We start from the raw sequence: 25,435 nt of genomic DNA on the forward strand, positions 1-25,435 counted from the left end.
TAAACTCATAACCATGGTTTTTTTAATCAATTTCCCCTTTTTTGCTGGTTTGTAGAATGGCAGCTTCTAGTCCTACATCACTGTCTGTTACTGTTTGTCTTCCTTAGGTTTCTACCAATGATCAAATCAACTCAAAAGAGAAATTGCAGCATGGGTCTCTCAGTGATCAATGAATCAATGGTTAATACTGAGAATTTGGAATAATTGTGATTTTCAGTTAAATTGGCAATCATAAAATATTAACACCATTTTTTAGGTACAGCTTATAAAATATTTGCATTTTCTTCCTAAAAATGTCTTCATTCTCCTTCTGCTGTTTCAAATTCATCTTTGTGACTTCATCGGTCTTGCTGGGGTAGCAGCCTCGTGGCTAAGGTTTCATGGTTTCTGACCTATCATCATTTCTTTTGTAATCGCATTAACAGGCCACTTGAAAGGGGGAAAACCTCTCTAGTAACGTTAGTCAATATCTCAACCTTTTCCAATGGCAGGTAGTAATTGCCTTCAAACTACTTTGAGTTCTTATTTGAAGGAGCCTACTCTTTTAGATCTAGGTGCACTTCAAAGTATCCTGATCTGTTACAGGAAAAGACAGGTGAAGCATTTTTTTTCTCTCTTTGACAGTGCCATTTCAACTTCAGTAAGAGGTTACCAAGAAAAGTTTGAAATGAATGACTATTTATGAACAATGGGTATTTTAGTTATCTACTGGTTACCAAAAAGTGACCACAAAACTCAGCTATTTCAAACAACAAACATGTATTTCCTCATCTACTTCCTGACATTGGGGATTTAGGAACCGCTGATTGGGGTGCTTCTGGCCCAGAGATTCTCATGAGATTGCAGTCAGACTCTTAGCGGGGGCAGAGTCTGAAGCCTTGGCTAGAACTGGGGATCTATTTCCAAGTTCAAGCACAGGGCAATTGGCTAGAGATTTTGGTTCCTTGGCTCAAGGGTGCCTCCTAGGATGCCCATGGCATGGCTGAGCCACCAGTAGTAACAATCAGAGAAACCAAGACAGAAACTGTAGTCTTTTTAACCAAATCTCAGAAGTGATATACCATCACTCTGCCATATTGTACTGGCCACTTAAACCAACCCTGGTAGAGTGTGGGGAGGAATTATATAAGGACATGCATCCAGTGGCTACCACCCTGGTTTAAAGAAAAGAGATTTAAAGCAATCTCACCTCTGGTGTCCAGTCTGTAACCTATAACTTACAACTGAGGCGACTTTCTTCTCAACCCTATCAACAGGATTTAGTTGACTATATATATTTTAATTCAAGCTCCCCAAACTCTTGTCTGGTTTCAGTTTTTGTCTCTAGGACATTAAATAGCAAAAAGAGACTATGAAAGGAACACAACACGTATGTCTTCCATTCGCATCATAACCTAGCATAGCTGTTCTAAGTAGCATTTAAAGGCCTCTTTAAAAAAAAAAAATCACCAGCTATAATTTGAGGACCCTGGAAAAAGTACTATGGTAAATTGATTATTTAGTACTAGTTCTTCATTGTCTCAAAACCCCTTTAAAAGGATACATTGAAAGTAGTGGTTATAATATTGGAAATTTACTTCAGCAAAATACCCATGATCATTCTAAAATCTTTTCTAGTATCATATTAATTCATGAAAGAACAATATTGATAGTAGAATAGCAGTATCAGCAAGTTCCTCAAAAAAATTTTTTTTAGCCCCATGAATACCTGCAGGGTGAAATTACAAATGCTGAAGGAGGCAGGGCATATACGTTAAGTAGATACTATCACCCTCTAAAAAAGATTCACCCTGCCGCCTCACTGAGAAAAGCACCAGTGGCCCATCCCAGAAAAGCTAGAATGAAGGAGACTGTGTGATTTTGGCTTCATCACACAACTTAGATTTCTGAGCTTAACACAGTGTTTATTGAAATGACCTCAACTTGTCTTCCTTATTCTTTCCCATTGTGAAAGATGGCTCCATTTTTGTGAAGACTTAAAATTTTCATTCTGAGAGTTCCCGTCGTGGCTCAGCAGATGCGAACCCCACTAGTATCCATGAGGACTCAGATTCGATCCCTGGCCTTGCTCAGTGGGTTAAGGAACTGGTGTTGCCATGAGCTGTGGTGTAGGTCACAGATTCGGCTCAGATCCCGTGTTGCTATGTCTGTGGGCTAGGCTGGCAGCTGCAGCTCCAATTCTACCCTTAGCCTGGGAACTTTCATATGCCATAGGTGTGGCCCTAAAAAAACAAAAACAAACAAAATAAATTAACTAATAATTACATTTCCATTCTAATGCTCTACTTTACCAATGACTACTATTTATGATTTTTTTTTAAACTTTTTTTTTTTTTCCAGGAGAAAGATCACCAACATTCCTTGAACGCCACACATCATGCTGATAAAATTCCTTTCCTTCAGTCACTCAGTATGCCAAGGTAAAGGACAGCCCAGCATTTTACATTATTCTGTGGGATGATCACCCCACAGAAATGGAGTCCATGGCGGGTTATTGGCAGAACACCCTGTGCTCCATGCTTTCTACGATTTATCTTAAAACCCAGTCACCAAACTACATCCTAGCTTTTGCTTGTAGAAAGCATTCTAACAAACCTACACGACTTCCTCTTCAAAATACTGGAATCTCTAGTATCATTAAGGTACAGCCCAGGATCACTGTTAGCTCTTGTCATGTCAGCATCATCACTGATTTAAGGATACCTGGCAGCTGTCCTGCAGTAGTTTTCTTCCCTCTTAACACAGCTCTAGAGATTCCAGATCCTCCTTGATTTTCAAGACCGTGAAATCTCTGAATAGTTTCTTCATGTCCGTTTTATTGTCCTTTAACTTCTGACAGTGTCACCCACCTGACAGTCCTCCTCCTTGGTTGTGTTTTTTTGTTTGGTTTGGTTTGGTTTCTAATCTAGGTATGAGAGCTTAACAACATTTTTACTTGAATTTCTTACCTCTATTTGGTACTTACAGTCCATTTAAAAGATGTTTGTTTTTAATACAGAAGGAGGATATACTATTTAAAGAGAACAAAGAAAGCCCCATTTGACTTCTGTGTAATGCATGAACATTTGACAGACCGTACAAGAATTCTGATTTACTTACTGTTTTCTTCTTCTTTCTTCCTTTTTCTCTAGTCCTCCTAGAACTCCAGTAAAAGTTGTGCCTCACATTAGAATAGAACTTGAGCCTGAAGACAATGATTATTTCTGGAGGAGCAAGGGAACAGAAACTACATTGTAACCTGTTTGTCTTTCTTAAAACGGACTGTTTTTGTTGTTTATGTTCTTGTTTTTTGTCTGGTTGTTTGTTTTTTTAATTTTTGTTTTGGTTTTTGGTCACTGGCCAAATAATACAGCACTCTCTCTGATCTCTCTTGCATAGGTAAAATCAAGACAGTAGTACACCGTTCCTTAAAAACCACACCCGAGGAACCCCCTTTTTGTTCTTATACTTTCAGACGTGTCCTCTAACAACCAAATTCCTCTGTCACTCCAGACATTCAGAGACTCTGTCCTTCTCCTGTAGTAAGCAGAGGGCAAAAGTATCAAGGATTTTATAACACCTTTTGTTAAACTGTTGAAAGAACTTCCAACTTGAGCATTGGAGCTATGCTTACTGGCTTGTCTTTCTGTCTGGTAGAACAAACCTTGACCTCCAGACAGAGTCCCTTCTTGCTTCTAGCGCTTTCCAAGACTGGAAAAAGTGCTGCTGTCCTAACTTGCTCTTGCTTACAAACCCTAATCTTAGAGTTATCAAAAGAAAAAAAACTAAAGGTACTTTACTCCCAGTAGAGAAACTGTTGCCATCATTGTAGCAAGTGCTGGAATGTCCCTTTTTTCCTATGCAACTTTTTTTAACCCTTTAATGAACTTATCTGTTGAGTACATTGAAGAATATTTTTCTTCCTAGATTTTGTTGTTTAAATTATGGGGCCTAACCTGCAACTTATTTTTTGTCAATTTTTTAAACTTTTTTTTAATTACTGTAAAGAAAATGAATTTTTTCCTGCAGCAGGAAACATAGTTTTGAGTAGTTCTACCTCTTATTTGTAGCTGCCAGGCTTTCTGTAAGAATTGTATTGTATATAATGTGATTTTTACATAAACACACACACACACACACACACACACACACGATCTCTAGGGTATGCCAGAGGGCTAGATCAGATTAAAAGCACCATGTTTCTAAGCATCCATTTTTCCCTTTCTTTAAGAGAAATTTAACTGTTCCATGAAGGAGAATGGGGGAGGAGGGAGAAGCTCCTTTGTTATGGGAATAACTGATATTTTGATAACTGTAGTACCTGGGCACAGATACTGATTGTATTACCATGTCGATGTTCTATGCAGTATTGATAGACTTTTTTTTTCTTTCATTTTGAAATACTTGCGTATTTGTGTATGTACTCTGTGTGTGGCTGGTGCACACACGTGCAAGGTGAGAAAGAAGTGGAGTAATGGTAGGCAAAGTGCAAAGTTACCTAGTCTCTTGTGTCAGTTTTTTACCCAAACCACACGAAAAATCCATCAGAGACCCAGAAGACTTATTATGCAAATGAGGCTAAATGTATTTTATTACCCATCACTGATACAGTAGCCATCACTGCTACTATCAGCATCACTGATACAGTAGCCCATATTTACAATACAAAATCCATAGGACTATTACTAGCCCATTCAGACATTTATCAAGTGTCTATGGGAATACAAATAGATCTGCCGAGGTATACGAGGTATACGTGTACACACTTTAACAATGCTCATACTTGTTTTTTAAAGTTGAAAGTCAATTATTCTTTGAAATAGGGACATTTAGTTTATATATGTCTCTCTCTCTCTGCGTATGTGTATTTCAAAGTACCATATTGAAAATTAGAAAAAAGAAAATTAAGTCTTCATTAACCAAATTTAGTATGTTATATAAATGTAACGTTTTAATAGTCTGCATTATATATTATAAAATCTGCATTAAAAACAATATTTTAAATGTTGAATCCATAATTTTGGATTCTTACAACCATATTTATGATAGATCCTGACTAAAACAGGAAGAGTACTGGAAACAGAATGAAACCACTTATTTTGGTTGTTTTCGTAATATGCACATATTGACTCCCATTCATTCTTATGTTAATCAAATTATAATTCTGCCCTTTTGAGCTTTTGATTTTAAAAATTTCATTATCCTAAGTTAGCATGACTTTTAGAGTATCCGATAATCTTAAAATTTTAAATTTTATACACATTAGACACAAATGATCCACAATTTTTTTCATTAAAATGAAGGTGGCAAATTAATTACTCCGTATTACCTAGTTTTTCATTACCTTGATATAAAACTACATGAAGCCTTTCCTTTTTCCTTACCGGCGGTAGCATCAGTATAATGTTTAAAAGCCATGCATTTTAAGTTTAGCCTAACCTATGATCTTGTTAAATTAAAGACACTTTTGTTCACTTGTATAAAGGCTCTAGATATAATAATTTATTTTTCTGATCATGAATCAAGTATTTGAGGATTCATGCTCCTCTCTGTCCCTTTCAAAGAACTCCTAAAGCAACTTAACTCAGTATTTCAGCCTTTGAGTAGATCTAAGAGCTATCTGCACCTTCATTTATTATCCGTATTCTGTGACAGAAAGTTGGTCCTCATGATAGGAATGCAGAATAGTACCTTGGTTTGCTGAAAGGGATAGTTAGTATCAAACCTTTTCAATGTTTTGCAATCCAGGAAAGTATTTTGAAAATCATTTACTTTCAAGGGAACGCAAGCAGTTACCGAATGAACCCTTAGGTCCACACAGAACCACCAGATAATCTTTATTTTAACTGAATTTACTCACTGTCAAAGACCTAACCAGATTTGGGGGTGATTTTGTTTTTATGTAACCTGGACACACAGAATACCACAGTAAAGTCTCTACCAGGCAGTTCTCTCTATTGTAAATACGGAGATACAAGATTCAGGTTGTTAGAAATAACGAACTAAGTGCACACACAGAGTTGTCGACCAAAGTCCTGTGGTTGTACAGACTCACTGTGACGGAAGGAAAGCATCATTAGGTCAAAAGTCTGCTTATCAGAGCATAAAGGCCTGTGGTTTTGCAGATGAAAGAAAATCCTTTGGAGACAGTTTTCCTTGATTAAAAATTTACCCTTCTCTACTATGTAACACGACCACCTTGGACTCCTAATTGTTTTGTGTGCCATACTGGGTACTGGCCCTGCCTTTTCTTCCAGTCCAGCAGTGGAATGAGGGTGGGGGAACGGAGAAAGTCAAAGAAGTAGGAAAACAAACCTTCTCTAATCAGCCCCCACCACTCAAAGACTGGGGGGAAGAAAAACAGTTGTCTGCTGTCAGAAATTCAGTTTGTATATATTGTATGCACATGCACCAACACACACAGAGTAAATCTTTTAACAGCTCGATATTGGTGTTTAATACAGAGAACGATTGTCTTCCGAGTTTTCGGTTCTTTTTTTTAAACTGTGTTAAGTACTTGAAATGTATTGACTGCTGACTATCTTTAAAAAACAAAACAAAACCATTTGAGTTGTATTACAGAGGTTGACATTGTTCAGGGATGGGACAAAGCTTTCTTCAATCCTTTTCATACCACTTAATGATTTTGGTGCAGGAACTTGAGATTTTCCTCTTTATTCCATGATATTTCACAACCACTCTTCATAGCATGAGCGCAAAGCCCCGTGGCACCGAGTGGCCCAGTACATCACATGACATTTTGCTTGGGCCTTGGGTGTTTTCTGGTGATGATTTCCTTGAGCTTCATTGCAGCCTGAAATTACAATGTTTTTGTGAAATACACTAACCAGTCAAGTTGTGTTTTGACCAGAAATTTGGATATGTTCTATTTCTTGGCTCATTCCTTTGTGCTCTATGGGTACATCCAAAAATCCTGAATTCTGTTTCTTAGGCAAATATTGCAACTCAGGGCTAAAGTCATCCAGTGAAACTTTTAGAGCCAGAAGTAACTTTGTCCCAGTCCTACAATGTGAAAAGAATGAATAGTTGCCTCTTTTTAGCCATTTTCATAGCTGGTACATATCCGTACACATTACTTTTCAGAATCAGTACGCACTTTCAAATATTCTTATTTTTATTCTCTTAAGTCTTTATTAACTTTGGCGAAATGACACATCTTTTTATTTTAAATGAAGTAGATCAACATGGTGGAACAAAATAATAAAGAACAGAAAACATTTCAATATATTGCTAATAATTTTTTTCCAGTATAAAACCTAAAATTCCTATAACATAGTATTTTACAGTTTTATGAAGCTTTCTATTGTGACTTTTATGGAATTAAGAGATGAAGAAGATGAGATATTTTAGCATTTATATTTTTCAAAATTAAATGTATACTTAAATAAAGTAACTTTATGCATTTTTGAGTGTCAAGTTCTTCTGTTTAACTCTTCAAATAATTATTAAGTGCCTATTATTTTACTCCTTTGGGTGCTATGAGGAATACAGAGATAAATAAATCCAAGTCCCTGAACACAGACTGCTTTCCATCACTCTAAGCAAGAAGATAAAATAAATGTCCAAATTACATAAAATAAGAAATATAAGAATTATCTATTTTAAGTCTTAATGAAGTGCTGTCATACAAGGATTCAAAGCCAGAAAAATTATGTCCACTAAGAGCAATGAGATGATTTATTGAGAAGGGGTTATCATTTTTCTTCTTTTATAGAGTTAGTGAAATAGAAAATGCTACTTTTCTTGAATCTAAGGATGATATTTGATGTATATAGTCAATTCTCAATGCAAAAGAATTGCTAAGCACAAGTGCTTAATAAGAATGATTCAAATTAAACAAAATCCTGGAATGGGCTCCACTCCCTGCTGGACATATCCAGGGTTCCATGTAAAATTTACAACTCTCTAGGAAATGACACTTCAGCCCTAATTTATTAATCTGACAGTGGTGGCGTGGTGTGGTTTGGGGAGGAGGGAAGTGGAGGTTGGTGGTAGAAGGTGCAAAAAGAAGGTTTGAGAAAAGAACCATTGGTAGCAGTAAACAATTACCTTTGTAATGAGGTTGGGACCCTAGTGAAAACAGTCTTTCAATCTGGGAACAATATAGAGGTGACAGCTCTAGGCACCTTGATACAGTGCTGACAGTGGAGGGTGAGGTTCGGATGATATCAGTGACTGGGAGAAGTTCAGTGACTGGGAGAAGGCAGCAGAAACTAAACCCAGAAGAGATCGTAATGGAGAATATGATTAATTTTCAGCACACCCACAGATAATGCATTAAATATGGCTTTACAGTAACAAAGCTGAGTCAACAAATTAGGGTTACATTATATTTAGCAAATTATGAAAAGGAAATATGTATTCCAGCAGCCCTTCATTATGCTACCTGGTCTTCCCGGAAATGGGGAACTGAAACACAGAAGCCTCTGAACTATACCAAACTGCCTGCCCCCAATTCTAGAACCACAGCTTGAGCACCATAGTTCTGAGCTCAGATCCTCACTTAAGATCTGTTTACACTTATTTTGTCCAAAATGCTTGGGTTCTGGGGAGTTCTTGCTGTAGTTACAGCGGGTTAAAGATCCAGCATTGCCACAGCTGCGGTATAGGTTATAGCTGTGGCTTGAATTTTACATCCCTGGCCTGGGAACTCCCATATGACACAGAACCGGTGTCTAAAGGGAATTTGATCAGCATCTTACAGGGCCAGGTTGGGGTAGGAGGGCTTTCCTTCCTGACCTCTAGGTATCTCAATCTGGTATCTGAACAAAGTAGAATTGGTGTCAAAGGGAGGGGAGGACGGATGTTGAAAGGTGCATTTGCACACGAATACGTTTGGTTTTGAGAAAAAGCCTTCTCCAGTACCTGCAATGACACTGTCTTTTACCCTGTTTCACCCGACCTTGAATGTCAGGCTGACCCAGTAAAAATTGAGCTTATGATATTTCAAACGTTGAGACTCAGAATTATCAAGGGGGTACATCAGCTGAGCATTAGCTGTTGTGGGGCTTCAATTATTGAATAGGTTTCTCAACTGGCAGAAACAATTGCTAACTCTGGGCAGAACTACGAGTAACTATGAATTAGTGGATTAGTGACTATATGTAAGCTGTTTTTAAAGGATCAGCTTTTTGAAGGGTGAGACTGATTAGATGCTATCGTTAGAAAAGTGCTGAGTATATTTTTGATACATATTCTCATACTAAATAAGCAATTTAATACAAAATGTATCTTTTTATATAATATTTCTAGAATACCACGCAAGCTGCCGTTGTTATGACTACAAGTTAGGTTTAACATTTCAATATCTTTACTATAATCTGAGATGGGAGACTTGGGTCTTCCTTTAAGAAGATACAAAATGATGCAGTTGAGTTATTTATGTATCTTCGTGAAGGCTAATGCTGGCAGGCTACTTTTTTTGGAGTGCAGTGCTTAAGACACTGAACATATTTCAAAGGCTTAGACCAGCCGAATATGTGCATGACTTATATGAAAAGAAGAAGAGTGTGGTGGTTAAGAATAAAGCCTTTGGAGTCAGCTTTGAATTCAGCCTTGCAAAACCTGTCTCAGTTTCTGATCTGCAAATACAGGTATTAATGATATTATCTGTCTCTTAAGGTGGATGGAATCAGGAATAAGAAAAGATGTGTAAAGTAGGTAAGAGCTTTAGTATAGTACGTGAAAAAAATCATAACCTTTTGATGCATATTTCAGCAATTCAAAATCTATAATCATTTGAACAAAACCTGAGATAAATTTTATGTTTGTATGATTGCTAAAATGTAGATTCCAAGCAAATTTATGCTTTCTAAAGATTTTCATGGAGAACTTTTGAATTATTAACTGATTTCGAATACTTAAAAGCACTTCCAGGGTGACTAGCTCTATGGAAACAATTACTGGACTATAAGATTCCCCTATTTGTTAAAGTATAATTCCTGCAAACCTCCCCTGGACAGTTAGTTGTTCAACAATCACTTTTATAGTCCTACTATGTGGTGGGCAGGGTTCCAGATGCTTTACAAATATTAATTTGTCCTGCTAACAACCTGGTGAGAAAGGTACTCTTATTTCTCCCATTTTATCGTTGAAGACGCCAAGGTCTGGGGAGGTTGAGGAACCTGCCCGTGGTACCTGCTGTGCTGGAATGCCCTGCCCAGCCCTCCTTCAGGACCCAGGACCTCATTCTAGGTGTGCTGGCTGCTAACAGTTAAAGAAACTTCCTTTGGCCACAGGAAGCTGCTTCATCAAAGGTTATTTCTGTCTTCAGGGACCACTGACCTCCAAGGTTCCTTACCTCAATTCAGGAGTTTCCCATGGGGATGAGCTGAGGCATCAATTGCAACTTTTCCTTCCACTCAACTGCGTTGGCCTCACTCCCTTGCAAGCGCTGATCCTCAGTGTACCTTCTAACCAGCCTCCCAATCTCTGCTTGGGAGCCTGTTTCTCAGGAGCCCAACCTAAGACCATCACACAGCTAATAAGTGGTCCAGCTGACTGGAGCAATGTGCTTCCAGGATCTCTCCCCGTGACCACTAAAGCCACAGACGATAAGTCACTTTAATAACATGCTTTCAGAGTTCCCTGGTGGCTCACGTCATCATTGCCGTGGCTCGGGTCACTGCTGTTTGATCCCTGGCCCAGGAACTTCTGCATTATAATAATAGTTATAATAATATGCTTTGTAAAGTGCTTTGTAATATTTCACCTAAGAAATATTCTGTAAAAGTGCCTTTCCAGGAATCCAGCCCACCTTCTCCTCATTCATCCAAACAGGCAAAGTTGTCATTGTTCCTTTTCTGGATGAAACTTCTGAGATCTTTTAGCTCTGTTACCCCCTAAGTCCCACTAAAATGATAAGCTGATGGACTCCACAAGAGCTATCTGAGAATGATAAGTGTATACTTTTAGTGAGAGTCTGGAAACTCTGGGGAACTGGCTCCACAGTACAGCATCCTTGATCAATCCTCTTAGGTGCTCAGGCCTTGTCAGTTTCTGTGACACCAGTTTTCCAGCTCAAAACAAGCAGAGGCGTTGTGCTAATGGTCCTTCTAATCTCTGAAAGTAGAGTGTTCTCTCTTGTGCAGTTCCCTAGGAATACATCCAAGCCCACTGAGCTCATCTTCCACAGGTCTCTCCCCAACCTCAGTGATGTCACGAGAACACAAGAAAACAAGCCTAGCTCCCCACCACAACATCTTAGCACTTATTTCTGTGGCACAATAGAGTTACTCTTGTTCCCAACCAACAGCTGAAGCATCTGTTTGGTGGGGGTGAGAGTATATTGCAAATTCACATCTCATAAATGTGGCAAGGTTCAAGGACATCTTTCAAAAGGTCAGTATGTTTGGCAAAGCTCCAAGAGGATGAGAAAAACCATATTGGTCAGCTTGAGCAAAATTATGTTGAAGTAACAAAAGCCTTCAAAAAAACATAAGCTTATAGGAACAAAGGTTTATTTCTAGTTTCTCCAACAAGTCCATTACAGGTTGGCTAGAGCTCTGCTCCATGTCATCTTTGCTCCAAGATCCAGGTTGATAGAATACTCCCTTCTGGATCTAGCTGAGTTCATAGCAGAGGGAAAAGAGAGCACAAGAGAACCATTGATGGCTATTAAAGCTTCTGCTAATATTTCATTATCCCAGGCAAGTCACATGACCAAGTTTAGGTCAACAAGGAAGGATGTATAACCCGCCCTCAGGAAAAGATAGCAAATGAAGAAAAGATGAAACACAGTCTAGCACCATCTCCAAACTAATTCACCAAGATTTGCTTCCGTCCCAACTGCACACAAAATATACATGTTTCCCTCTCGGAGGAGAAAAATCCTCAAGTCCAGGAATAGCATCAAGATGAAAGTCAACAATTTTGTGATTGTCTTTATCTGGTCTGAGTACGGGGTTCTCTTCATCAAGAGACCACCCCTCCACGCACCCACAGTTCAATGGTGGAAGAGAGAGAGGATAATTGTAGCAAATATTTCCTTTCAGAAAGAAAAGGAAATGAGAGGCAGAGAGCAATTCTGAAATCACATTGGGTACATGTTTCAAGAAACACCCCTACTCTGAGCATGAGGAATACTCCTTGATTAAAGCCCTCTTCTCTTCCCAAAGAATAAGCTCCCAGATGGCCATCTTCTGTGACTCTTGGCTTTATCCTCTGGCAGCTTTTCTTCCCCCAATATCCTTCTTGGCCCCAATTGAACAAGACCTTGAAATGTATGTCTTTCTTGAGGTTTTCTCAGCCTTGATGAACATCGAGGATCCCAAGGGTTATTTTTGGTCAAGAACAGTCACAATTGTGTTTAGTCTCAACTAGTACAATACTCCAAGAATGAGGCTAATATATTTGATTCCAGCTGGCTTCATGTGCCTATAGCCTCATCTGCAATTCTTTACAAGACATGCCTTATTCTCTAAACTTAATTACAGGTGACTTGAGTAAATTACGTTTCTTACAGGTGGGGGTAGATTTGTATCTTTAGTCTCTTATCCACAAGCTATTTCATCCAAGGGACAGGACTCCATCTTAAGGAATTAAAAATTTTGGACAAAGGATATTTGATTTGGTCAAATAGAAATCATATTTGATTTGGTTCTTGGCATTAGATGAATTTTATTTGTCCTTTTGTAGGTCTTATTTGACCTACACAAGTTCAAATATCCTCTTGGTTTTCGTGTTATGTTTGAGGAAGAGGAACAAATGTATTTTCAATTTTATTCCCTCTTATCTCTGATTGCAAATTGACTTCTTTTTTCTTAAATGTATTAATCTCTGTCCTATAATGCATAGGAAATAAGGAGAGCCACTAAATTTGTGTACCAACCTCTAAAGAGAATTCTAAATATCACTCAGCATATTAACTGTCATCCAAATTAATGCAAACAACGGTTTTACCCAACATTTTGCCCATGCATAATATGGCTTGTCATCTTTCTAGACTCTGTTAATAAAGCTTTCTCACCACCTGAGGGCTAGCCCCGGGCCAATATCACATAGTTTAGGTTTTTGTTAGTATTTTTAGGTAACACTTTCTCTATAAAATTAGCTTTGGCCAAATTATGCTATGTTAACAAATAACCTCAAAACCTCAGTGGATTTTACTGTCAAAGATCAATTTCTCAGGCAGCCTTTATCAAGACATTGCCAGTCTTTAGGGAGAAGAACAGGGAACGTGGCACATGCAACAGCTCTTAGGTCATCTGCTCATAAGTGGCCACATCTCTTCCAATCACTTTTTATCTTTTTATTTTATTTTATTTTATTTTATTTTATTTTATTTATTTTTTTCCTGCTGTACAGCATGGGGATCAAGTTACTCTTACACATATACATTTTTTTTCCTACCCTTTGTTCTGTTGCAATATGTGTATCTAGCCATAGTTCTCAATGTGACTCAGCAGGATCTCCTTGTAAATCTATTCTAAGTTGTGTCTGATAAGCCCAAGCTCCCGATCCCTCCCACTCCCTCCCCCTCCCATCAGGCAACCACAAGTCTCTTCTCCAAGTCCATGATTTTCTTTCCTGAGGAGATGTTCATTTGTGCTGGATATTAGATTCCAGTTATAAGTGATATCATATGGTATTTGCCTTTGTCTTTCTGGCTCATTTCACTCAGGATGAGATTCTGTAGTTCCATCCATGTTGCTGCAAATGGCATGATGTCATCCTTTTTTATGGCTGAGTAGTATTCCATTGTGTATATATACCACCTCTTCCGAATCCAATCATCTGTCGATGGACATTTGGGTTGTTTCCATGTCCTGGCTATTGTGAATAGTGCTGCAATGAACATGCGGGTGCATGTGTCTCTTTTAAGTAGAGTTTTGTCCGGATAGATGCCCAAGAGTGGGATTGCGGGGTCATATGGAAGTTCTATGTATAGATTTCTAAGGTATCTCCAAACTGTTCTCCATAGTGGCTGTACCAGTTGACATTCCCACCAGCAGTGCAGGAGGGTTCCCTTTTCTCCACAGCCCCTCCAGCACTTGTTATTTGTGGATTTATTAATGATGGCCATTCTGACTGGTGTGAGGTGGTATCTCATGGAAGTTTTGATTTGCATTTCTCTTATAATCAGCGATGTTGAGCATTTTTTCATGTGTTTGCTGGCCATCTGTATATCTTCCTTGGAGAACTGTCTATTCAGGTCTTTTGCCCATTTTTCCATTGGTTGATTGGCTTTTTTGCTGTTGAGTTGTATAAGTTGCTTGTATATTCTAGAGATTAAGCCCTTGTCAGTTGCATCATTTGAAACTATTTTGTCCCATTCTGTGAGTTGCCTTTTTGTTTTCTTTTTGGTTTCCTTGGCTGTCCAAAACCTTGTCAGTTTGATTAGGTCCCATTGGTTTATTTTTGCTCTAATTTCTATTGCTTTGGGAGACTGACCTGAGAAAATATTCATGATGTTGATGTCAGAGAGTGTTTTGCCTATATTTTCTTCTAGGAGTTTGATAGTGTCCTGTCTTATATTTAAGTCTTTCAGCCGTTTTGAATTTATTTTTGTGCATGATGTGAGGGTATGTTCTAATTTCATTGCTTTGCATGTAGCTGTCCAGGTTTCCCAGCAATGCTTGCTGAATAGACTTTCTTTTTCGCATTTTATGTTCTTGCCTCCCTTGTCAAAGATTAATTGACCATAGGTGTCAGAGTTTATTTCCAGGTTCTCTGTTCTGTTCCATTGGTCTGGGGTTGGAGACTTAGTGTGCATTGATAAGGTAGTTCTTATTCAAGATTGCTGGCAAAGGTACAGCTTTCTTGTGAGATTTTGCTTATTTCTATGGAATATTTTTACCTAGCACAGTTCCTATTTCCTATGTAAGGTAACCTATATCTTATTTATTTCCACGACATCTTTGTACAGTTGAAGCACAAAGTGCACTAAATTTAATTATTCAGTTCAGTGAAACTTTATATTTGTATATACATGTAACCACCACTTAGATCAATTTATGGAACATTTTCTAGTTCTCCAAAAGGTGTCATTGTGAGTTTCTCTGTCAATATTATCCCATCTTCTGTAAGTAACCACTTTTCTGACAGCTATCTCTTTTGATTACCTTAGTTTTTCTATGCATAAATTTCCTGTAAAAAGAATCATATAATATATACTCTTTTGTTTAGCTTCTTTAGCTGTATATAATATCTGTGAAAAACATCTGTGTTACAGTGTATATCATTAAGTTGCTTTGTTAGTACTGTGTAGTTTTCCATTATATAAATATATGTATTTATCCATCCTTCTATAAATGAGTATTTGTGTTATCTCCAGTTGGAAAGAGTTGTGAGTAAAACTTCCATGCCTATTCTTGTATGTGGTCATATGTGTTCTAGATTCTTATGTATAAACTTTTAGGAACAGAATTTCTAGGGTATTTCCCCCAAATCTGTAGCTTGCCTTTTCATTGTATTAACAGTGGTTTTTAAAGAGTGAAAGTTTTAAATCTTGAGGCCGATTTTTTTTCTTTTAGATATTGTGCTTTTTTTTTTTTTTTTTTGTCTTTTTGCCATTGCTTGGGCTGCTCCCGTGGCATATGGGAGGTTCCCAGGCCAGGGGTCTAATCGGAGCTACAGCTGCCCGCCTACGCCAGAGCCACAGCAACACGGGATCCAAGCTACATCTGCGGCCTACACCACAGCTCACGGCAACGCCAGATCGTTAACCCACTGAGCAAGGGCAGGGACCAAACCCGAAACCTCATGGTTCCTAGTTGGATGCGTTAACCACTGCACCACGATGGGAACTCCTTGCGCTTTTTGTTTTGTATGTAAGAAATCTTTACCAAACCCAAGGTCACTGAGATTTAGAACTGTTATAGAAGTTTCTTAGAAGATTTTAGATGTTTTAGAGATTTTAGCCCTTACACTTATTTCTAACTTCTATTTCAAGATAAATTAGGCATATATGAGGCAACAGTCAAGGTTCATTTTTTGCATGTGGGTATCCAATTGTTCCAGTACCATTTATCAAAAAACTATCCTTTGGAATTCCTGTCGTGGCTCAGCAGAAACGAATCTGACTAGAATCCATGAGGACACAGGTTTGATCCCTGGCATCGCTCAGTGGGTTAAGGATCTGGCATTGCTGTGGCTGTGGTGTAGGCCGGTGGCTATAGCTCCGATTCATCCCCTAACCTGGGAACTTCCATATGCTGGGAATTCCTGTTGTGGCTCAGCAGGTTAAGAATGCAACATAGTGTCTGTGAGAATGTGGGTTCGATTCCTGGCCTCGCTCAGTGGGTTAAGGGTCTGGCATTGCCTCAAGCTGCAGCAGAGGTCACAGATGCAGCTGGGATCTGGCATTGTTGTGGCTGTGGGGTAGGCATAGCAAATGCAACTCCAATTTGACCCCTAGTCCAGAAACTTCCATATGACTCAGGGTTAGCTATAAAATGAAAAAAACAAAAGAGTAAGGAAAGGGAGTATTAATCAGTGGTTTCCTTCTATAATACTGGCCATTTCTTAGCCTTAGTGTAGCTACAGAATATTGATTTTTATAATGATTTTAAACAATATATACATATTTTTTAATACACACATTTTCATATATTTTTATTACCCATACATATACATACATATGCACACAAAAACATATGTGTGTGTATATATGTTATAAATAATCTTTAGGTATGATTCTTTCATTTAAAAGAAATGGGAGGGAAAGCGGTTCTGGCAAATTCTGTGGGCATCCATTGATGTGTTGACATGTGGGACTCTCTGTAAGGTCGACTGATTGGCCCACTTAGGTTGGGACCCCCAAACTCTCACTACCTGTGGGTCTTTTCTCTAGTTCTGGCCATTTTATCCAGGAAGAAATCCTCTAGTCTGGCTGACGATGTTCTCAGAGGTGAGTAAATTTGGGGACTTAGGAGATCTCCAAATTCCACTTGGAACCTTTCATTTCATTCCCTTGTTTTCAGAATGACACTTCCTCAACTGAGCCTACACTTCCTGAGTCCAGAGTTCTTTTCATTGAATTTCTCCAGAAAGCAAATCCCTAGTCTTGAGCTGGTGTGGAAGGGAGACCTGCTTGGGGTACATGGTGTGGAAGGGGAACTAGGGATAACGTGCTTATCACATGGCCTTTTCTCCATTCTCCTCCTCTTCCTAGCCAGCCCACACCCCCTTTTCAGAGGTGGCTTTGTGCCTCCAATGCCTAGTCTTTCTGGGGTTCCCTATCACCAGCTGGTTCGCTTCCGTGTTTCTGCCACTGCTGGTCTACCTTTTATTTCTCTTAGTCTGTTGAGATTCTTTCCAGTTGGCAAATTGCTTTTCAGCTTCCCTTATATTTTGGCTTTCTTTTTTTTTTTCTTCATCCTTGTGTTTTTATCTCCACTTACGAATGCATTGGGGAAAATCCACACCTAGTATCCTCATTTTGTTGCTAAAAACTGTTCTATAATAAAACATGAGAGAACTCCCTGGGAAAATGGCTGATTGGAGGTCTGGTTTGTGAATAATACTATATGACTCTGTAGCATCTTGTGCCAAAAAGCAAGGAACTGCTAAAAGAATGTGAATGGGGGTGGGGGAGTCCTGTTAAAAGGTCCCCAGAGCTGACCCGAAAGAGCTCCCAGAGGCAAAACTGGAACAATTTAAGCAACAAAATATGTAGTGCTGCATAATAACCCAAAGTATGAAATAAATAAACAGGAGTCCAAACTGAAATTAAAAATGACCTGTTTTAGGTAAATAAATGGAGTAGAGGAGTTCCTGTCATGGCTCAGTGATTAACAAATCTGACTAGGAACCATGAGGTTGCAGGTTCGATCCCTGGCTTTGCTCAGTGGGTTAAGGATCCGGTGTTGCCATGAGCTGTGGTGTAGGCTGCAGATGCAGCTCAGATCCTGCGTTGCTATGGCTGTGGTGTAGGCCGGTGGCTGCAGCTCAGATTCAGCCCCTAGCCTGGGAACCTCCATATGCCACGGGAGCAGCCCTAGAAAAAGCAAAAAGACCAAAAAAAAAAAAAAATCTTCCTTACAAATTGATTCAAATGCTATGTGTAGAAACTCCTCCATCCAGGAGATGGAACTTAATTCCTTTCCCTCGAGTGTGGGCTGGACTCTTCTCAGTAAGGAAAGAAAAATAATAACTTCACTAAGCCTGGTAGACACTCCCTTAGCCAAGTGATGCAGGTAATGCATAACATCAGTGGTGCTATGCCATGTTGGTACTGTGTATTTCTGATTCCATGCAATGAGAAGGACACTTTGCCTCTGTAATATTCTTCTCCCAATCTCATGATTCCAATTTAATTATGACACAGCATCGCACAAATCCAAACTGGAATGCACTTTACAAAACACCTGACCTTTCTTTTTAAAATTGCCAAGTGTCATGAAAAACAAGCAGAAATTGACAAACTGCTGCTGATTGGAGCAGGCTAAAGAGAACTGACAAGAAAATGCAGTGTTGTGTCCTGAACTGGATCCTGGGATAAAAAAGGACATTACTGAAAATATTAGTGGAGTACTAATAATGTCTGTTACTTACTTAATGGTACTGTACCAATGGTTTTTTGTTTTGGGGGGGTTTAGTGGTTTTTTTTCTTTTTTCTTTTTGGCTGCACAAGTGGCATATAGAAGTTCCTGGGCCAGGGATCTAATCTGAGCTGCAGCTGCGACTTAAGTTGCAGTTGTGGCAATGCTGGATCCTTAACCCAGTGTGCCTGACCAGGGAGTGAACCCCTGCTGCCTCAGAGACAATGTTGGATTCTTAACCCACAGTGCCAAGTGGGAAATCCTACTGGAACAATGTTAATTTCTTAGGGTTTTTTTTTTTTTTTTTTTTTTTTTTTGTCTTTTCTAGGGCCGCTCCCCCGGCATATGGAGATTCCCAGGCTAGGGGTCTATTCGGAGTTGTAGCTGCCTGCCTACGCCACAGCCACAGCAATGCAGGATCTGAGCCATGTCTGCAACCTACACCACAGGTCATGGCAACGCCAGATCCTTAACCCACTGAGCAAGGCCAGGGATCGAACCCACAACCTCGAGGTTCCTAGTCAGATTTGTTAACCACTGTGCCACGACGGGAACTCCATTTTTCTCAGTTTTGATAAATGTACCGTGGTGATGTATGATGTTAATATTAGGGAAAATGGCATTATCTTTGTAACTTCTCTTTTTGTAAATTGAAGAGTATTTTAAAATGAAATGTTTATTAACAAATCCCTGTAGAAGCATTCCAAAAGGGAAATGTGTTCTGCCAGCTTTGAGTAGAAGTTCATAATCCTGGTAAAGTCCCACTTAGGCTTAAAGAGTCAGGAAGATGGTTTGCAGGATGCCTTCTCTAACTTCCCCAGCACAGGGCCACCATAGCATCTTGTCCGTACCTCCTTTCAGTAGCACTTATTTCATGGACTGGGCAGTCTCAAGGGCAAGAACCAATATCTAGTTAGTATTTTGTGTTTGAGATCTGGCAACGTGCCTCCAGAAGGCATGCATGCATTTTCCAAAATACATGTGTGTTTGAGCCAACTTGGTTATGGCGTTAAGCACAACTGTTCCCATGGGAGGAATAAAGTGAAGAAATTCACCTGTTCCTACTTCCTTAAAAATCAAGTTCCCCTTGGCTTATTCCTTTCTGTTTACTGTTTGCTCTAAAACACCCTCTAGTTCTTTGGAAGTAAAATACAGTCCAAGATCATTGCTTCAAATCGTAAGGAACGATAGCAGCTAGAGCTAGGCTGTGATGGAAAGCCAAGGTTTTCCTAGTAGTAAACCATGCATGCTGAAAACAATACCACTCCTAATGATTAGGGGAATTATGCCTTTAAAAGCAAACCCTAACCAGATGATGTTTAATCTACCAGAGAAGCAGGAAATATTTGCTGCTGGTAGCCTCTTTGGTGTGGTGTTTTTCTTTTATCTTTGCTGGTTTCCTTTCCGTTAAATGATCAGAGAATTACCATGACTTTATTCCCATAGGCTGAAAATTAGCCTGCTGAGCTTGAGCCCAAATCAGATTCTGACGACTAAGAATTAATCTATTTTAGCGGAAGCGTGGCTAACGGAAATCAGTACAGCTCTCCTCTGTCACTGCAGAGAAGTCACTGCTGTCACCTGTGATTGATATGAAGGAGCCACATGTGGAAATCATTCAAGTCTGAATCCCTTTGTTCTCTGGCCAATATTGATCAAATATTTTTCCGGAGTACGTCTGTTCGCATGCATAGCTTTCACAAGGGTAACAAACCCTTCTTCATTTTGAAGGTTAAAAGAAACATTTTAAGAAAGTATGTAAATCTCTTTGACATACCTACCCATAGTGATATCCTAATACTGACTTTGTGAAGTAGTCTGACTCTATTTTGAAGGATGGGAGAAAACTTTTTTTTAATTCCAAGTTTAAAATTATTCAAGTTACTTACTTTTTTTTTTTTTTTTTCTTGGTCTTTTTAGAGTTGCACTCACAGCATATGGAAGTTCCCAGAGCATTGAGTCTGTGACCTACACCACACCTCACAGCCATGCCAGATCCTTAACCCACTGAGCAGGGCCAGGGATCGAACCCACATCCTCATGGATATTGTCAGGTTCATTACCACTGAGCCACAACGGGGACTCCCAAATTACTTTATTTTCAATATATTACAGGAAAAATCACAAATGATAAAACAGCATGATACAGAAGTGTAACTCAAAGAGGCTACACTTAGGGAATTGATTTGTTCACAGTGTATTCAGCCTTTATGAGTTGAGGACTGATGGCCATGTATTGTGCTATATGTTTAATAAGTGTTGTTGATAAAAAAGCTGTTGTCCCATATACCCTCACAGGGCTTTCCCTTCAGGGAAAGAAATTAAAAGGGTCCATGTGAGATTCACTGTTGCTCTCCTTGCTGGGTTATCTACTGCTTCATGGTGCTCTTTTTGGCTTCAGTCAGAAGCACACTTTGAAATACAATCACAGGTGAACAGGTATCTTAGAGTTGGTCCAAATATAAACATACTTATGTGCTACAATTGGACAGTTCTGCTGTTTTAACACATAGCTTCAATCCAGATGTGTCACCATCTAACTTTCCAGGATTAGTCATCCTCTTTAGAACTCAAATACTCCCAGGATTATTCTAAACCGCTCCTTTGAATAGCATCCCCCTCTCCTCACCTGCATAGACACTTTCTTCTCAACTAAGTTGACATCCCGGTTCCACAAGCTGTGCCTTTCTGCCTCCAACTCCTTCCCTGCCACCATCCTTTAAACCAAAGCCACATCAAATGCCATCTCCTCCTTTATAAAGTTTTCCCTGGTGTCATTTTTTATTTTACTGTTTTGTTTTTGTACCATTTATTTGATACCTAACGTGTTTTGCCTTGGATTACAGCAATTAGGCAATTAACAAATAAGATGTCTCTCTGTAAATGTGTCACCAGCACCAGTTTCCATATATGAACAGGGCTGCGTACATCACTGTTTTCCCCTTTGTCGCTGTAGGTCAGGCCACTCAGGATGGCTGTCTTCTTGCTCTCTGTCCATCCTCTGTTTGCCCAGTCCCTGCCTCCCCTACACCCTACTCTCATGAATGTGCTTGTTCCCTGCCACCCTAGCTAGTGATTGTTCTAATCCTCAGACCAGAATGGCTCCACCTGCTGGTTAGTTAAAGGGAAACATCTGTTCCCATGATGGTGGTTAACCTGAGGGGCTGTGAGGGCAGAGCCCCAGCTTCCTGTTTCCATGGTAACTGATCAGCCAACCTGACATCAATTCCCCCTATAATTGGGGGCCTGCTGCTGCCTCTAGAGTGAAGATGGCTGCCTGTCTTGTTGGCCGTACGCAGCAGGATGTCGTCCAGGACCCTTCACTTTGGACATGTAAGAGGTGGTCTCTAATAAACCTTTGATGTCTCTGCCGTTGTTGTTGGGCTCTTTCTTCGGTCTCATGGCTGGGCAACTATAAGGCTTGCAGCCCTGAGGGGTACAGCTCAACAACTGGTGAGCCAGCCAAGAGACCGAGGAAATTCCCATAGACACCAGATTGTTGGGAAATACAGACGGGGAACAGAAAGTCGTGGGGGTAAATCCAGGGTGACATCCACTAGCATGGATGGAATCTGAGTCTCTTTCCAGTTTTAAAGTCTCAGCTCCGTGCTTGTGGCTCATCTGACTGCATGGAGATGGCTAGTGAACACATAGAAAATGCAGGGGCCTGATTTATCTATCAAATACTTCAGTGTTATCTGGTCAGGAAAGAAAAGCATACCCTTAGGGTTCCTACTGTTGCACAGTGAATTAAGGATCTGGCATCGTCTCTGAGGTGGCAAGGGTTTGATCCCTAGCCTGGCACCGTGGGTTAAGGATTTGACATTGCCATAGCTGTGGCAGAGGTCACAGCTGTGGCTCAGATTTGATCTTGGCCTGGAAACTTACATATGCCGTGGGCACAGCTAAACAAACAAACAGGGAAAAAAAAAAAGGAGGAAAAAAGAAAAGCATACTCCTGATCTCTCCCCCCCCCAAATAATTACAGACCCAGGCTTTGGGGATATTAACTTGAGGACAGGCTTGTGAATTGGATGTGGCCAGTTACCTGGAAGGGGTTAGTTGGGACCTGTGTCAATGGCAAATAATAAGAGTGCCCTTGGGTTTTTGGTCCCAGCTTTGGAAGAGAGTAGAGCAATGATACAGTGTGATGGAACAGCTATATGCAGTTTGCAACGTGTAACAACAGGTGGAAGATAGTACAAAAGGCTATCCGAGTTTTTGCTCAACACAAGAAACCACTCTTTGGGGCTAGAACTGTTGTGTGCCAGCCACATACAGGACCCCCATGGAGATGGATAATGGCCATGGAATCTGCTTTACTGTCCATGAAGTTGAGGAATGGGCCAATAAAAAAGACATACACTGGCATTTCTACCTGCCCTACAGTCCCACTGCTACTGGGCTAATTGGAAGGATGAATGGAATACTAAACAACAGTTGAGATGAGAAACTTGCTCTCAACGTACAGACCAGGAGTCTAACTCAAGCCTATGAATTAGGAAATCCCAGTGCCTATGCCCTGTTAACCTTGAAGCAACTAGTCAACACCATCTGAATTTAACTGTTGACTCCTGAAGAACCACCACCAACTATTGGTCAGGATAATAATTTGATTTTGCCCTTGCCGTAGGATCTGCCCCCATGGGAAGGTATTATAAAATGGCTCTGGGATGGGTAGGTTAAGTTCCCAGGAGAATTAAAAAAGGGACACTCAGGTGGGGCTGGGTAGAAGACAGGTGAAATCTAAACCTATTAAGGTAATGAACCCAGGCCACCTACTGGAGAAAGGCACCATTCTGATAACCCTCTGGTCCATTGTTAAACTTCCTATCCAGGATTCAGAGCTGGCTGTGAGGACTGAGGGTGGGCAGAAGGTGTGGTCCTGCAGGCCTGGGCAAAAACCAAGAGCAGGAGTGATATTATCTCAGGATACTGTTACTGCTCTTGTCTTGCTTAATGGTCATGATCTTCCGTTACTGTGCCTGTTACATACTTTTTAACACTTCATCCCCAGTTGGAGCACAGGGAACCTTTGCAGACTGGGCAGCAATACTGGCCTCACTGAGAAATAAGTCTGATGGCTGGACCTACAGCAAGATGCTATGGTCATTCTCCTCTGAACGTCCATGAAAATGGACCTGATAAGCGCCTGGCTCTGAAGTTGGCCCACCTCTTGGACTCTTCATGCTTGTTAGCTGCTAGTATCTGCATTATGTTTGCGGTGTTTGCCTGCAGGGCACCTCTTACATGTGCCCCCAGGGATATCGTGTGGAAGGGGGGCAGATCAAGATTGCACGGGTTGCACAGGGCATTTAGGGGTGGCCTGCAGGGTCAGGCCACTAAGGATGGCTGCTCTCTTGCTCTCTGACGTTTCTTGCTGGACCAGTCCCCTATTCCCCTACACCCTACCCTCATGAACATGCTTGCCTCCTGCTCCAAATAGTGATTGTTCTAATCCTTAGGCCAGAGATCCTCCACCTGCTAGTTGATTAACGGAAAACATCTGTCCTCATGATGGTTGTTAACCTGAGGGGCTATGAGGGACGTGCCCCAGCTGCTGGCTTCCCTGGTAACTGATGAGCCAACTTGGTGTCAATTTCCTCATAATTAGTAGCTTCCTTCTCCCCTCGTGGTGAAGATGACTTCCATATCCTGCCCATTGCCTGCCACGCACCATTGGGTGTTGCTCTGGGAACTTTTGCTTCAGACCTGTAAGAGTACCCTGTCCAATAAATCATCAAAGTCTCTGTCACTCTTTCCAGGCTCCTCAATCTCCATGCTGGGCAACTACAAGGCTTATAGGCCTGCAGGGTGTAGCCCAACAGCCTCCTACACATTATTGAAAAATAACAAGGATCAAAACCTTGGAAAATACCACTTACGGGGAAAATGGAGATGGGCATGATCTTTAGTCAAATAAAAGGACTGCCGGCTTTCAGGACTGAGTAGTCATTGTTTTGTGTGTAGCTCAGAAACAATTGAGAGAAATATTAAGAGTAGGAAGTCCAGTGGTAGCAACTTCTGAAGGAGAAGACCCCACTGAGTTATATTTTTTGTGATGTATATTGAGAGAGTGACCCTGGAGCTGGCTTGGTTCCAAGAGGCAGAGGATGCTGGGTGGACCAAGGAATCACACAGATAAGCCATATTTGCTGGAAGCATTTTGTCTCTGTGGCCGCAAACGAGGAAACTTTTAAAATATAACAATACAATTTCTCCTTGGCCAGGAGACTATTGAAAATAGCTGGTCTAGCAAAATCCACAGCATTCATGACAAGTAATACAAAGGAACTGGTAAAATTTAGATGCTAAGATAGTGTAATAAAAGAAAGTAGAGAAAGTAGTCGTAAATCCTTACTAGCAGAAGAACACGAATCATAAAAAAAATGTTACGTTGCAGATAAAAGTTTTGATTAAATATTTTACTCTAGTGGAAAACCACCAAGGAAAAATGGAAGTGCTCAGAGTAAAAGTGTGAGAAAACATGAAAAGGCATAATGTGAACTGAAAAAACCCAGGGAAGAGAAACTTTTATAGAAATTAAAGTGCTTTTGGAAAGAACACAGGGTAGAATGCACACTTCAGAAAACAATGAATATAGAGAAAAAAATGCAAAGTGAAATGAAGTAAAATGAAGTTGAGAGCAGATGAATGGAGAAAAAAAACCCTATAGATATGGAAGAGAAAAATGAAAATCCAAGATCCATACAATTGGAATAAACTGGAACCCCCAAGGAAGAAAACCAACATTATGGAAAAGAATAAGTATTCACAAATGCAAGTAGGAAAACTTTCCTGAAATAAAAATAAAAGCTTAATCTATATATTGGAAAACTATAGCACGAATCATGGAAGTTGACTCAAAATAGCCATTGCTGGAATGTATAGGTGGTAGATTTCAAAGAAAAGTCCTTTGATAATTTTCCCATTTTCCTTTGGGAAATATTCCA

General features: G+C 40.0%; 1 protein-coding gene across 10 annotated transcripts in view; it reads left to right on the forward strand.

Moving 5' to 3' along the window:
- The window catches only part of SLC4A4 (solute carrier family 4, sodium bicarbonate cotransporter, member 4), a 408,259-nt gene extending 400,857 nt beyond the window's left edge, over nt 1-7,402 (forward strand). For 3 of the 10 annotated variants that reach the window (XM_021100503.1, XM_021100506.1, XM_021100505.1), the window contains exons 25-26: nt 2,341-2,420; nt 3,132-6,399. In XM_021100503.1, the coding sequence (XP_020956162.1) occupies nt 2,341-2,384 (44 nt within the window). In that variant the 3' untranslated portion in view covers nt 2,385-2,420; nt 3,132-6,399. 10 annotated transcript variants of the gene reach the window in all.

Source organism: Sus scrofa, chromosome 8, assembly GCF_000003025.6.
Source record: "Sus scrofa isolate TJ Tabasco breed Duroc chromosome 8, Sscrofa11.1, whole genome shotgun sequence".
Lineage (NCBI taxonomy): Eukaryota > Metazoa > Chordata > Mammalia > Artiodactyla > Suidae > Sus > Sus scrofa.